This window comes from Microtus oregoni, unplaced genomic scaffold (assembly GCF_018167655.1).
Source record: "Microtus oregoni isolate MIOR12 unplaced genomic scaffold, Mior012 000003F_ref0000135, whole genome shotgun sequence".
In the NCBI taxonomy this organism is placed as follows: Eukaryota; Metazoa; Chordata; class Mammalia; order Rodentia; family Cricetidae; genus Microtus; species Microtus oregoni.
Window position 1 is genome coordinate 73,080,167 of NW_024543062.1, and position 12,745 is coordinate 73,092,911.

General features: G+C 38.5%; 1 protein-coding gene across 1 annotated transcript in view; it reads right to left on the reverse strand.

Moving 5' to 3' along the window:
- The window catches only part of Cdc73 (cell division cycle 73), a 120,123-nt gene extending 107,586 nt beyond the window's left edge, over positions 1-12,537 (reverse strand). Inside the window, exons 1-3 of the mRNA XM_041648886.1 lie at positions 12,190-12,537; positions 8,552-8,657; positions 5,201-5,270 (exon numbers count right to left, since the gene is read on the reverse strand). Coding sequence (XP_041504820.1) covers positions 5,201-5,270; positions 8,552-8,657; positions 12,190-12,320 — 307 coding nt within the window. The 5' untranslated portion in view covers positions 12,321-12,537. The remainder of the gene's footprint in view (positions 1-5,200; positions 5,271-8,551; positions 8,658-12,189) is intronic.
- Between the last annotated feature and the right edge of the window lie 208 nt (positions 12,538-12,745).

Below are 12,745 nucleotides of genomic sequence, written 5' to 3' on the forward strand. Positions count from 1 at the left end.
AGAGTCAGTGCTCTTAACCGCTGAGCCATCTCTCCAGCCCCCCAAATTATTTTATTTTTGAATGGATCAAAAAGTTCATTCCTACTCCCCTAGCTGTCTTGTATATTCTTCTAAAAATCCAAGAAACATAAAATATATTTATTTGTACCTTTGTGCACAAAGGCAGCATAATACACAGAATATTCTAAAACTTGTTTCTCATTTACAAAAGACACCCCTTCCATACCAGTACATAGGCTAATTCCCGACTCCTTTTTCTTTTTCTATGGGTATCCTATTGTATGGAATAATTATAATTCATTTGACTGGTTCCCCCATGAGTCGACAGTTCAATTCTAGATCTTCTGTTATTACAAAAAATAGTAAAGAAACTTCACATGTATGTGACTTTTTACATTTTAAATATAGCTCTAGGATAGTTCCAAATGTAGGTTTTCTATTTCACTTGCAATGAACTGTAACAGCTTAGTAACACAACCAACAATGCTAACAGCCTCATCAGAGTTCACTGATAAACAGCAAAATTCAAAATCTTATCTTTGTATTCTTTAAATTTGTAATTTATAATAAACAAATCAAATCTGCAAGTGGTTTTATCACCTCTTCTGCTAACTATATGTTGATTATCAATACTCAAGCTATTGGTCTTTTGTGTGTCTATTTCCAAGGTCACACTTCATGTGTTAATTATCATAACTGACTGACTCTATAGTAGTGGAAACATTTTCCCAGTATATCAAGGCCTTTTGTTTTTTCTTCTTTTTTGTATTCGTTTGTTTTGGGGCTTTTTTGTATTGGTGTTTTGTTTTGTTTTGAAGACAGGGTTTCTTTGTGTAACCCTGGCTGTCCTGGAACTAGTTCTGTAGATGAGGTTGGCCTAGAATTCACCAAGATCCTACCTCTGCCTCCTGAGTGGTGGAATTAAACATGTTCCCCATCCACCACTACCTGGCTATTTTTTATGATACAGAACTTTTTTCATTATTAACTGATAATCCCACCTTCTTCCATTGCTCTGGCATGTCTTACTCCAATGTTAAATTGCTATGTGTATTTCTGGAGTCAGATGCACTACCATCATACTGTAAGACCAGTTTCACATTAGTATTTCTTATCTAACATACAAAAGTTGTTTTATTAATGTATCTACTCATTCTCAGTTTTTAAATCATTTGGTCTTTAAGTTCTATACTCCAGAATCATTAGTCTCTTCTCATTGCTTTTCCTCAAATTGTTAAGATACTCAATTTTACCAAATAAAATTTAAAATTATTTATGTAGCTCTACTGCTCAACAGTTAATGTCCTTAAGCTATTAATTATAACATTATTTTAACTGCTGTTCAACTTTTCCATTGAACATGATTACAAATTAATAAAACAGTATATTTGAAAACTAAATTTATCCTATATAAAACACAAGAAATTATGTGAATTGATAAACTCATTGAGACTATCCCAAAATGAATGCATTTACCAGGTGCATTTGAGACACTTAGTAAAACTGAAGAATCCTACACTCTCTTCAATACGTTTTTTACGAGGCAATTATAGTGAGCCTAAGAAGAAAAAAAGGTGCATTTTATAACATGTATACCATGATTCTCGTGCTCCAAATAATTAAATGTTCTTTGATTCAAAACAGACAAAAATAAAAAGCTTTTTTGTTATCTTTCCATCTCAACTGCCTTTACAGGAATGGCTTCCTTCTCATTCCTTGCTTACCAAGACTGAATTCTGTACTATGCCCTGCATAACACGACTCAAGAATAAGCGTGATGGGAACAGGTGAAGTACTTGCCACACAAACCTAGTAACCTGAGTTTGATTCTGGGAAGCTACAGGAAGGTAGAAGAGTACTGACTCCAAGGTAGTCTCTGACCTCCACATACAAACTTTGGCACACACACCCCACACACATACAATTAGAAAAAAGAATGTAAAGAATAAGTCAGACATTTTCAGAATAGCACAAGAAAACAGTCCTGGGGATCTTCCTATTAAGCACAACATTCTCTACACACACCAACACTACAGCTTACAAACATGGGGCAGAATGTGTAACATAACTGCTATTAAAGGTGAGATCTATTTTTTCTATAATACTAATTTATGTATATTAGAATAAAAAAATTATTCATTTTTTCAATTACTATACAATACTGTTCTAAACTTTAATGAGTAATAAAATAAGACAACTGGACAATTTATCCTTTAAGGTTCAGTCTCTAATAAACAGTATCCAAGTAAACAACAGATAAAATTTCAGACAAAAATATGGTATTTGTTTGGAAAATAAATATGATTTGATCACATATAGACAGATATGAGGGTGGATGTTACTCCGTATTTTAGAATGGTCAGGGATGTCTTCACTGACAATACTTGGAAGAATATTTGGGCATGGAGGGAAAATAAGAGCCCAATAACAATACAGAAAATTGAAGACAGAATAGTAAAGGCAGAGGCTCTAAGGTTAACTAAACCAACTGAAAGATCAATACACTGACTCCTTTGTCGAAAGATAGAAGATAAAGCCATAGAGATTTAGACAGAAACATGATCAAGGAGTCCACACAGTAAAAAGTATGAGCTTTATCCTAAGTGTGATGGAACCCACAAATGGCCTTGAGCAGATGATTGGCACAATTAAATAAATGTACATTTTCAAAAACAAATCTTGTTACAGAATAAACTGTAGCAGATAAAGAGAACATATGAGGAGGTTTTAGATGAAGAAGAGAAGTAGGATAGGGTTGGAATAGAGTGGGAAAACTGTCACGGTTTTCAAGGCAGAGAAGAGGATGTAACAAATGCTGTATATGTCAGAAAATCATTTCACTAGTGTTTAAGGCCTAAGTCACAGCATGAAGTTACATAAGGTACCATCACTCCTTTCTAAGATGAGAACAGACTCACTGTTTTGTTTTGTGTGGGAAGGAGTAAATTAGGCACACTATTTTGGACATTCAGAAGCCTGTTAAACATTTAAAGGAAGATGACAACAGTAAATGTATAAATATGAAGCAGAGTCTGTGGAGTTATATGCAATTGACTCATAAACATGAAGGTTGGGGCACTGATTCTCTCATCAAGTTGAAAGTTCATGTATAAATTTGACTGCTCAAAAAATTAATAAACTGATTTTTACCAGAAGCTACTTAACAATAACAGGCAACAACCCTTATTTTAGTGTGCTGCACACATGATATATGATGAAAAAATATCTAACAACTGCAAGAAATCACTTCTTACAATAATATACAGTATTCTGAAGAAGTAATCACATTACAAGATTACATAGCAGGAGGGGCTGGAGAGATGGCTCAGTGGTTAAGAGCTGGCTCTGGCTGCTCTTCCAAAGGTCCTGAGTTCAATCCCCAGCAACCACATGGTGGCTCACAACCATCTGTAATGAGATTTGATGCCCTCTTCTGGCCTGCAGGCAGAGCTCTGTATACATAATAAATGAAATTTTAAAAAAAAAATTATAAAAAAAAAAAGATTAAGCAGATACTTGTGCTGACTGAGTTTATTACAACTGACAGAGGAGAGGACTATAAAGCTATAACATACTACCCTTTTACTTTGTACTTAATACTGCATCTTATGTTTGTTTACATTTCTCGCAACAGTGAATGGTATCAATATGGTATAGAAATATCATGTGCCTAAGTAAGTTTTGTGTATAAAAGATTTTTGAATTATAAATGAATAAAGATAATTTACACATTTATTACACATCTTTCTGTCACTGTATTTTTAAATTATTTTTAAGTTAGTATATAACATAATAATATACCTTTTTCATATTTTTTGTGATGGCTTATGTTTTTCAAAACAGTCACAAATCTTAAAAAAAAAATCCTTACTACACATTAGTGGACCTGCACTTATCAAACCCATGTTGTTCAAAAGCCAACTATATTTGGAATTCAGCAATGTGTATTTACATAACATTTACATAACATAGCAATTACAGCATAAAACTTAGAAGACATCACCTAGAGATTCTATGTTACAAGAGAAAAAGAAACATCAAGCCATAGAAAACTTCCTGGCTAGTTTTTTGTCAACTTGGCACAAGTCATTTGGAAAGATGAAACCTCAATGAGAAAATGCCTCTGTAAGATTATTTGTAGAAAAAACTGGTGCATTTTCTTGATTGATGACTGATGGGGGGCCCAAGTCAGTGAGGTTGATACCAATCTTGGGCCCCACAAGGGTCCTGTGGGCCATAAGAAAGCAGGCTGAGCAAGCAATGAGGAACAAGTCAGTTAGCAGCACTCTTAGGTTCCTGCCTTGACTTCCCTGAATCATGGACCACATGCTGTAGGACAAAAATAAATGCTTTCCTTCCCAAAGTGATTTTAGTCATGGTGTTTCATCAGAACAATAGAAAACCTAAGACAACTAATATTAGGCACAGAAGTGACAAAATATTCTGAAAGGTAAATAATGAATAGAAAGAATACCGAAGTCTACAGTACCCAGTGTCAAGTGAAGGACTTGAAAGAAGCACTCTTCAACACTATCAATATTCACAGTTAAAGCGGGTAAAAGGAATGTGGCACGACCAGTGTCTCTGACTTTAATGGGATGGTGAGGATGAAAGCTAAGCAGGAGGAACTTTGAGCATGTAAAAAGGAAGTGGCGATATTATGACAATTCTTTTTATGAAACAGAAATCTGGAATCAGCCATGTGGTGGTGGCACACACCTTTAATTCCAGCACTTGGGCAACAGAGACAGGTGGATCTTTCTGAGTTCAAGGTCAGCCTGGTCTAAACAGTGAGCTCCAAAATAGCCAGGGCTATATACAGAGAAACCCTGTCTCCAAAAAAAGAAGAGGGAGGGAGGGAGGGAGGGAGGGAGGGAGGGGGGGGGAGAGAGAGAGAGAGAGAGAGAGAGGAATCAAAAATAATTTTTAAAGAATAAATATTTCTACATATATACTCATATGTATACTCAGATGAAACAAAAAAAACAGTAAAGCAAGACACAAATAATAACTGACAGACAAAAGTCTTCAACAGTATGAACAGAACCCTCATGCAACTACATGGAGAAGCACACAGACCAACTTCAGGTAAGGCACTCAGTGAAAATACAAACTTCCCTCTACAGCTTATTTATAGGGAAGATAAAAAAAAAAACAAAACACAATGTTTAAATGTGGGAGCAATTTTAAAACTACTCACATGCTTCCCCATTGAGATATCCAAGTAGATCTTTTCGGTCAGGTCTTCTAACCACAGGAATATTTTCAGTCTAAAGCCAAAATTTTAAATTAGATATTGAATGGCAGCAACTATAAAACTTGATAAATATCATGTAATCTCTGAATTTATCTAACATACATGTATTTAAAGTCACAGGTTTTTTTTTAGATAAAAAGCTTTCTATCTAAAAATCTTGAAAATTTCTCAAATGTTAATTTTCAGAAATTAGACTTTGAGAATTTCAGAAAGATAAATTCAAGACACTTGGTTGAAAGCAAGTAATAACTTTATCTTTTTTCTAGTATCAATCTCAGGCTCTCTAAACCTTTACTTGTTTTTGAAACAGGGTTTCGTTGTATAGTCTTGGCTGTCTTAGAACAAGGCTGGCCTAGAACTCAGAGATTCCCCCAGCCTCTGCTTCAAAAGTGCTGGGATTAATAGCATGCGCCACCACCACCCAGCTGTTACTTATTTTCTAATTTCACTCAGGATGTTATGCACATAGAGGGCCACTATCTTTTCAGTCCCAATGTTGACTCACTTTATACTTAGTGCTTTCTTCCCCACAGATCAAACCTCTTCAAACTACTCAACTGAAACTCTTCCAAATGAACTACATAAACCACTAAATATAAATTTTAGTAACAAGTATATGAGAAAAAAAACGTTAATTGTAGTAGTTTACCACATTAGAGCCATCTAAGAAGCTGCATATAAAAAGGTATATAAATTCAGATAACGAAGAAAAAAGATGTGAAAAATCCTATCTGAAAACCTGTTATTGATTTTAGAAAAATGAGTAATTTTCCTTTAACCTATCTACAGTCATCATTTTTAAAACTGATTTAAACGGGGCTAGGGAGCTGGCTCAGCAACTAGAGTACTCTCTGCTCTTCCCGAGGACCAGAGTTTGATTCCCAGCACTCATGTCAGGTGGCTCATAACCACCTGTAGCTCCAGTTCAGGATAAGGCTAGATTCCTCTGGCCTTATCTGGTACATGTACTCATGTGTACTTAAGACATATACAGAGACACATAATTAAAAATATCACAACTTTTTAAAAAATGATTAAAACACATAAAATGTACACTTTAGGCATCAAGTCATCTTTGGGCCAATGAATTTTGCCATTACCACATTTTTCCTCATCATTTTTCTAATGTAAGCAACAGAGTGAAAGAAAAACTGGTTGCCAAGGGATTACACAGATTAAAATCTTTGTCAACTACTCTAAACAACAATGAAGTAATAAGAACCCTTAGTATCACTAGCCAATTACCTCACAATGATAAGACCTGCTGACACTAAAAGGTAAAAGGCACCAAGGGTCAGGAGCACCTCAGGAAGAGTCTGCGTGCAACAAAGAACAAGTAACGTGGCAATTGACTAGAGAACTTTAGATAAGAAAAACAAGTGTTTCATCTTATATGACTTTAAAATACAAGGGTCCACAGTAACAACTCCGTAAGTTATAAACTATAACCACTCTACAAGAATAGAATCTTTATATCTCTAAGTACTTAAATTATTTAACAAACAATTCTAATTATTGCTTGATTTAGTTTTAGTTTTTTGTTTGCTGGTTTTGTTTTTTGTTTGTTTGTTTTGGGGGATTCTTTTCTTTTCTTTGAGAGATGGTTTCTCTCAAAGGTCCAGCCTTGACTGTCTGGAAACCACGCTGTCCTTGAACTAACAGAGATCCACCTGCCTTTGCCTCCAAGTGCTGGGATTAAAGGTGTGCACCACCACTGTCCACTGCTTGATTCAATTTTTATTTAAACATCTAATGAAGAACAATGTAATGGTCGATTGCTAATATTTCCCTACTACTTACTAATTTTAAGGTTTTTTTTAAATGTATTTAACACTGAATATGCTTCTTGCTCAGAAAAGCGGTTCTACTGAATACTGAAGCCCATTCAACGGTGAGTCCTTTCTCAGTTGGTCCAAATAACAAGTTACTATTCAAAAACCTCACCCATCACTGCTTTGGAGGAAAGGTTATAAAAGTAAATTTCCCACAACATAATGTGATCCACCAGTAGCGTCAGATATCAAAAAGTAGTAGCTCCAGTGATGGAAGGCACAATGACGGTGCTTAGGAGGAGTGTGTTTAAGACATAAAAGTACTATTTTAAATTAATACAACTCAGTAAAGTATGTACTCAAAACTTAAGACAACATTTAGAGTGGATATCTGATTATATCAATATCTCCAAAATAATTCTATATCCTACTCCACCAAGATATCTGATAAGGATCTTATTTTTAACAAATGCTAAAGGACTGGAGGTATCCTTAGAGTACTTGTCTGCTATGCATGAAGCCCTGGGTTCAGTGCCTAACACCAGATAAACAAGGCATGATTGCACACACATCTCATCCCAGCACTTGACTTAGAGGCAAGAGAATCAGAAATGTAAGGTCATCCTCAACTACAAGGTCAGCCTGGGCTACATGAAACCCCTGTGTTCCTCCAATATCCAAAAAAAGAGTATTTGGGAACCATCTAATTTGGACGTTTTTTGCAATTTGCAATGTAAAACTCAAGTAACTCAATCTTTATCACTTTTTAAAAGTCCCTTGCCAGTGGAAGAATCCCATCATAACAATCTCTGTGAAATGAACCTTTTAAATTATTTCTAATGATTTCCTCTCAATAAAGAATTTTCAAACACTAAAAATGCAGATAAAAACTGAAAAACAACAAATTTGCCAATAAAGTAAAAAAGCACTGCACTGTTTAAAATTCTAAAAGTATCTGTTCAAACGGGATTTATTTATTTATTGAGAATTTCACACTGGAGTACTCAATTTACATCCCTTTTACCTCTCCTTTGCCCTGTATTATGTTTATACGAAGAAAAGTTTTCTTGAAATGAAACTATAGTTCTGAATTATCAGAGTTCTTCCATCTGCTTATACATTTTTTGAAACACCTATTTTAAAACTTCTACTACTATGCCAAGCATTGGTGGAACCAGGTTTTAATCCTATTACTCAGGAGGCAAAAGCAGAAGCAGGCAGATCTCTGTGAGACAGACAAGGTCTACACACAGAGTTCCAAGACAGCCAGGAATTTAGGAACAGAAAAAAACCTGCCTCTAAAAACAAACAAACAAACAAACAAAAAATGTCTACTGTTATAAACACTACCTAGATTTTACAGGAATAATGAATTGCCAACTAAAACAACTTAATAAATCACATAGCAGCTTAATTTTGACTGTCCAAAATAATTTCACACATTTGAAAACCATGAGGGAAAGTTATATACACCAAACAATAATTGTTTAATCAATAAAACTATAAAATGAATTCTACTTACAGCTGCACGTCGGACATAAACAGGATGAGAAAGGTGTACATTATTAAGTAGAAATAAGATAGAATCCAATGTGTAGTATTCTCTGGGTTGGCCTTCCTTTCCAGTCCTAAAATGATTAAAGCATGAATTTTATTAATTTATCAAATCAAGTATTTGACCTTAGTTACATGTATTCATTATCTATATCTAGTAATTATCTAACAATGTACTTAACATAGCAAAAATATACATGCAATATAAACTCTCATTAAGTGAGTTGTTGGAGCAAAAGGACAAAATAAAAAATGAAAGGAACAGGGAGGGCATATAAATTCACACTCTATTACTATGTATACTTTTTCTTTTCTATTTTTAAAACAGGCAAGGTCTCATGTATCCCAGCTGGTCTCAAATCTGCGCCACAGCTGAGGGTGGCATGTTGTGTGTGGTGTTGGAAATCAAATGCAGGAACTTACTCCTATTAGGCAAGCATTCTACCAACTGGGCTACATCCTCAGCCTCACTTTACACACAAATAAGACCGGAATTAGTGTAGGCCCATATTTCTATATGGTGTGGCAGCCAGGCTCTGAAGCCATAGGCCCCAGCTGAGGTGGTCAGCTAGCCCTGCAGACAGGCTGTCACTGTCCTAATAAAAGGTCAGAATGTTGTTGCTCCTTTCTTTGTAATATGGAGGATATCTGATCGAGATGCTGATTCAAGCCTACATGACAGCTAGCACACAGAGCAGACAGGTAATTCTGGACATGACAAAAAGCCATTCACCTAGTTACCTAGGAGACAGAATGCTAACGTATTTCCCCTAAGTTAAGTTTTAGTATAAAGACTGTTTGGGAAATAAACGGAGAAATTCTTCAGGATGTGAACTCAGGACATCATGAGGCACCACTAAAAATCTCCCTCCAAATGAAACCATGTCAGTCGTGTCTTTATTCCCGTCTCCTCCACACCAGTCCAGAGAGAGATAGTTTATGTTGGGGTCTGGTAGAGAAATAATTTATGGCCCGGGCTAGCACCAGACCCCAACAATTGGGTTCTGAGCTCTGTTAACAGAGGAAGAAACCCAGGCAGTTGCACAATGGGAAGGACCACTCAGAAAAAACTACTTAGGGGAAGGTATCACTAGGGCTGGCTGCACTTAAAAAATAAACACGTTACAGTTCTTTTAAAAAAGACACTGCCCTACAGTATCCTCAACAATATCCTCAAAGTAAACAGGGCGAACTTCAAGGATGTGATTCTTATAACGTCTCTCAAACTAAGACAGACCGGTGACACAAATCTAAGACATAATTCTATCCGTGATTAATCAATGTAGTCTTAAGGATACACAGTTTTCCAATTCTCCCTTCCCCCTCCATCTATAGCTATGATGGTTGAACTATATGAATCCATTTGAACGCTGCTCCTAAGCCTACTTTACTATCCTCTATTATCACTTTTCCTCTAAGGTGATACATCAAATCAGCCATTACTTGTTAATTATTATACAAAATAATTATAAAAATATCAGAAAGCACTGAATGCATTAAGGGTAGTGATTAATCTTTTATATATGAACATATTCAGATGTATACATGTGGAACATAACTATTAAAGATTCGATGGTGAGCCAGGAGGTGGTTGTCCAAGCCTTTAATCCCAGCACTCGGGAGGCAGAGGCAGGCGGATCTCTGTAAATTCAAAGCCAGCCTGGTCTACAAGAGCTAGTTCCAGGACAGGCTCCAAAGATACAGGGAAACCCTGTCTCAAAAAACAAAATAAAATAAAGATTTGATGCTGAAAAGTTCAAATTTTTTTTCTAAGCTTTATTTTTTCACTCGTTTATAAGCGCTTGTCCAAACATGTCCTTTCCAGATTTCATCTCAAGTATACAGTTCCATCACCCTGAAAGGCTATTCCACCGTTTCATGTAGAATTCTTACCCACTCTTTAAAGCTTGCTCATCTGTTCATTCATTTATTCAAGGAAGGGACTTTGCAGAATGAACAGGTGTCAAACGCATTTTCATGAAACCCTCTCTAAATACCCACCCACACCACTAGAAGTAAACAACTTTGGGAGGGGGGAGGCCGTTGGAGACAAGATTTCTCTGTGTACCCTCTGCTGTACTGAAACTCGCTCTGTGTATACAACTAGCCTCGAACTCGCAAAGATCCGCCTGCTCTAGCCTCCAGAGCACTGGGATTAAAGACCTACACTGCCCGGGTTAGAAGTAAATGTAAACAACTGTTCTCTTCCTATAAACTAGGAACACTTCACATCAATTTGTTTCAATAGATGAAACGTTTCATCTTCGCTAGCTAAGCTAGGTCAACTTCTCCTAAGGCAGGATCGGGAGTTTTCAGCTTTTTTTTTTTTCTATTTTTCAAATTAAACCTCTTTATTATACCTTGAGAGGAGTTTTTTGGGGGGTGGCTGGGTGGGTGTTTGGTTTGGTTTTTGGAGACAGGGTTTCTCTGTTTAACAGCCCTGGTTGTCCTGGAATCCTTTGTAGACCAGTTTGCCCTTGAATTTAGGACCCCCTCACAACCCTGCCTGCCAAGGGCTGGGATTAATGGCGTGCGTCCCATGCCCAGCTATACCGAGTTTTTAAGTTTATCAAAGTCCAATAAAATATAATCATTACTTCTGTGTAATTTATTTGAAAGAGTAAAACACGGTAAACTTAGACACTTAAACAACTAGTTTTTAACTGACCATTCATCGAGTCATTCAATCAGAAAAAAAAAAAATGGGTACCAAAATTCTGACTCCATCATTCTAATTATCAAAGTGAAGCATCATTGCCAATAATATCGTTAAAGAAGCCCCAAGGGATTACTAAACTTGATTTCCTGAATGACTTAAATTCATGGCATGCATGGATCAATATTCCCAAACATTTTTCTTTAAGGCGCTTTCCGAAAAGCACATAGGATCAATTTCTCACGCCCGTATGTATAGTGTAGTTCACTCCATTTCGCCAGGAACTTTCTTCCCAACCAAGTCCTGCTTCATCTCGAACACTGATTTTGCAGACTTCCAAACTCTCCCAATCTTTCTTTCCCAGACTTCAAGTAGTAGTATTCCCTTACTTTTTTTTCCTTGAGGAATAACATCATCCCCCCTCCCCCGCTCCATTATGAAGCGGGGGAAGGGAGAAAAAAAAAGAAGAAAGAAAATTACTCAGTCGCTCCAAGAGCCAGAGGAGACAGTTGCAACACATGGCAGCCTCTGGGCAAAAAATAAAAAAATTAAAAAAAACTAAGAACAAAAAGCGACAGGGTGGCCGCCAGAGGCTGTGCTTTGTGCTTTCATACCTAGGTTCAGGTAGCCGTGCGGGAGCCCTACACTGCGCGGACACCAAGACAAATTGGTGAACACCAACTGGTGAAGTGGAAACTCCCATGGTACCTTTCCCTGTGGCTTCTCCAACACAGAAAAGACTGGACCGCTCGAGAATCCTCTCCACCTCTCCCCTCCTCACCCTACAAGTGCAACTTCTGCCCCAGAGAAGAACTTTTCCCCAGGGCACCCGTTTCCCTCCCAGCCCCGAGGGACTCGGGGAGGAGGAGGGGTCGGGTGGACGAGGTCGCCCGGGGGCGCCCGACACTGCCCCACCAGCAGCCCTAGGCCGAAGCCCATGCCGCACTCACCCCCAAACTACATAGTTGGTCTTCACGTTCTTGGGCCAGGAGAACTCCCCGAAGATGACTTCGTCTCCCTTGACCACGATCTCCTTCTTCTGGATGTTGTACTGTCGCAGGACGCTGAGCACGTCCGCCATCTTCGCCCCCTTCGCTGCCGCCGCCGCCGCCGCCGCGGGCCCCGGGCACCGCCGTCGCTGCCGCGCCCGCCGCCGCTTCTCCCCGTCGCCTCGCCCTCAGCCTCCGCCGCCGCTGCCGCCGCGAACCAACAGCCGCCGCACTAACAGCCGCCCGCGTCTACGACAGCAGCACGGGCAGAAGCCACCCAGGCCGCAGAGGACCCCGCGCTATATAAGGCAAGGCCCCGCCGCGGGCTGCCCGCGGAGAACGCCTGACTGACTGACCCACGCTCTGCCGGCGCCGACGGCCACCGCCAGGGGGCGCGGCGAGCGCCCGAGCGGACGAGCCTCCCAGACTCCCGCGGGGCGCGCTGCCGACTCCCGGGCACCGGGGAGGGCGGCCACGCTGATCCCCGGTGCCGAGCATTAGCGGAGCTGGGCCCGGC